This window comes from Pygoscelis adeliae, unplaced genomic scaffold, assembly GCF_000699105.1.
Source record: "Pygoscelis adeliae isolate BGI_AS28 unplaced genomic scaffold, ASM69910v1 Scaffold184, whole genome shotgun sequence".
Lineage (NCBI taxonomy): Eukaryota > Metazoa > Chordata > Aves > Sphenisciformes > Spheniscidae > Pygoscelis > Pygoscelis adeliae.
The window spans coordinates 309072-309565 of NW_008824541.1; the positions used below are offsets into that span (position 1 = coordinate 309072).

General features: G+C 71.1%; 1 protein-coding gene across 1 annotated transcript in view; it reads right to left on the bottom strand.

The window, feature by feature from the left end:
- Positions 1 to 420: 420 nt before the first annotated feature.
- Positions 421 to 494, bottom strand: part of LOC103914934 (protein sidekick-2-like) — a gene marked incomplete at its 5' end in the record, with an annotated part of 38233 nt that continues 38159 nt past the window's right edge. Inside the window, 1 exon segment of the mRNA XM_009321665.1 lies at positions 421 to 458. Within this exon segment, the coding sequence (XP_009319940.1) occupies positions 421 to 458 (38 nt within the window).

The window sequence follows — 494 nt, forward strand, 5'->3', positions numbered from 1 at the left end:
CCTCCAGCCCGGAGATCAGAGGATGGTCTCCCCACCCTGCTGGGTGCTGGGGCCGCGCTGGACCAGTCGGGCCCCCTCGCGCTGCCCGGGGCCAGGGAGAACCCGCGCGCCGGCTGCTCAGCCCCACTTTCTGGTGTGCTGCCCCCCAGGGATCTGGCTCAGGCGGCCCTTTGATGTTGCTGCCTGGCAGACAGCTGCTGGAGACAGGGCACGGATCACAACCTGCCACCCCACCGCCGACCCCGGGAGGGGACCAGCCCGCTGTCACACCCTTGCATCGGGCTCCCCGGCGAGTCTTCCCAGGGCCTGGGGGCAGACGGTCCTGTTAGTGCGGGCAGTCCAGGCGCCCCGGTGACCCCCTCCTCCCAGGCACGGGTGACAGGTCTGGTCCTGTCCCTGGCACCAGGACCCTGCTGCAGTTCAGCCGTGGGATGCGTGGAACAGCCCCGGCAGCGCCTCTGGAAGCGGAAAGGCAGTCCGCAGCCAGGGGCAGC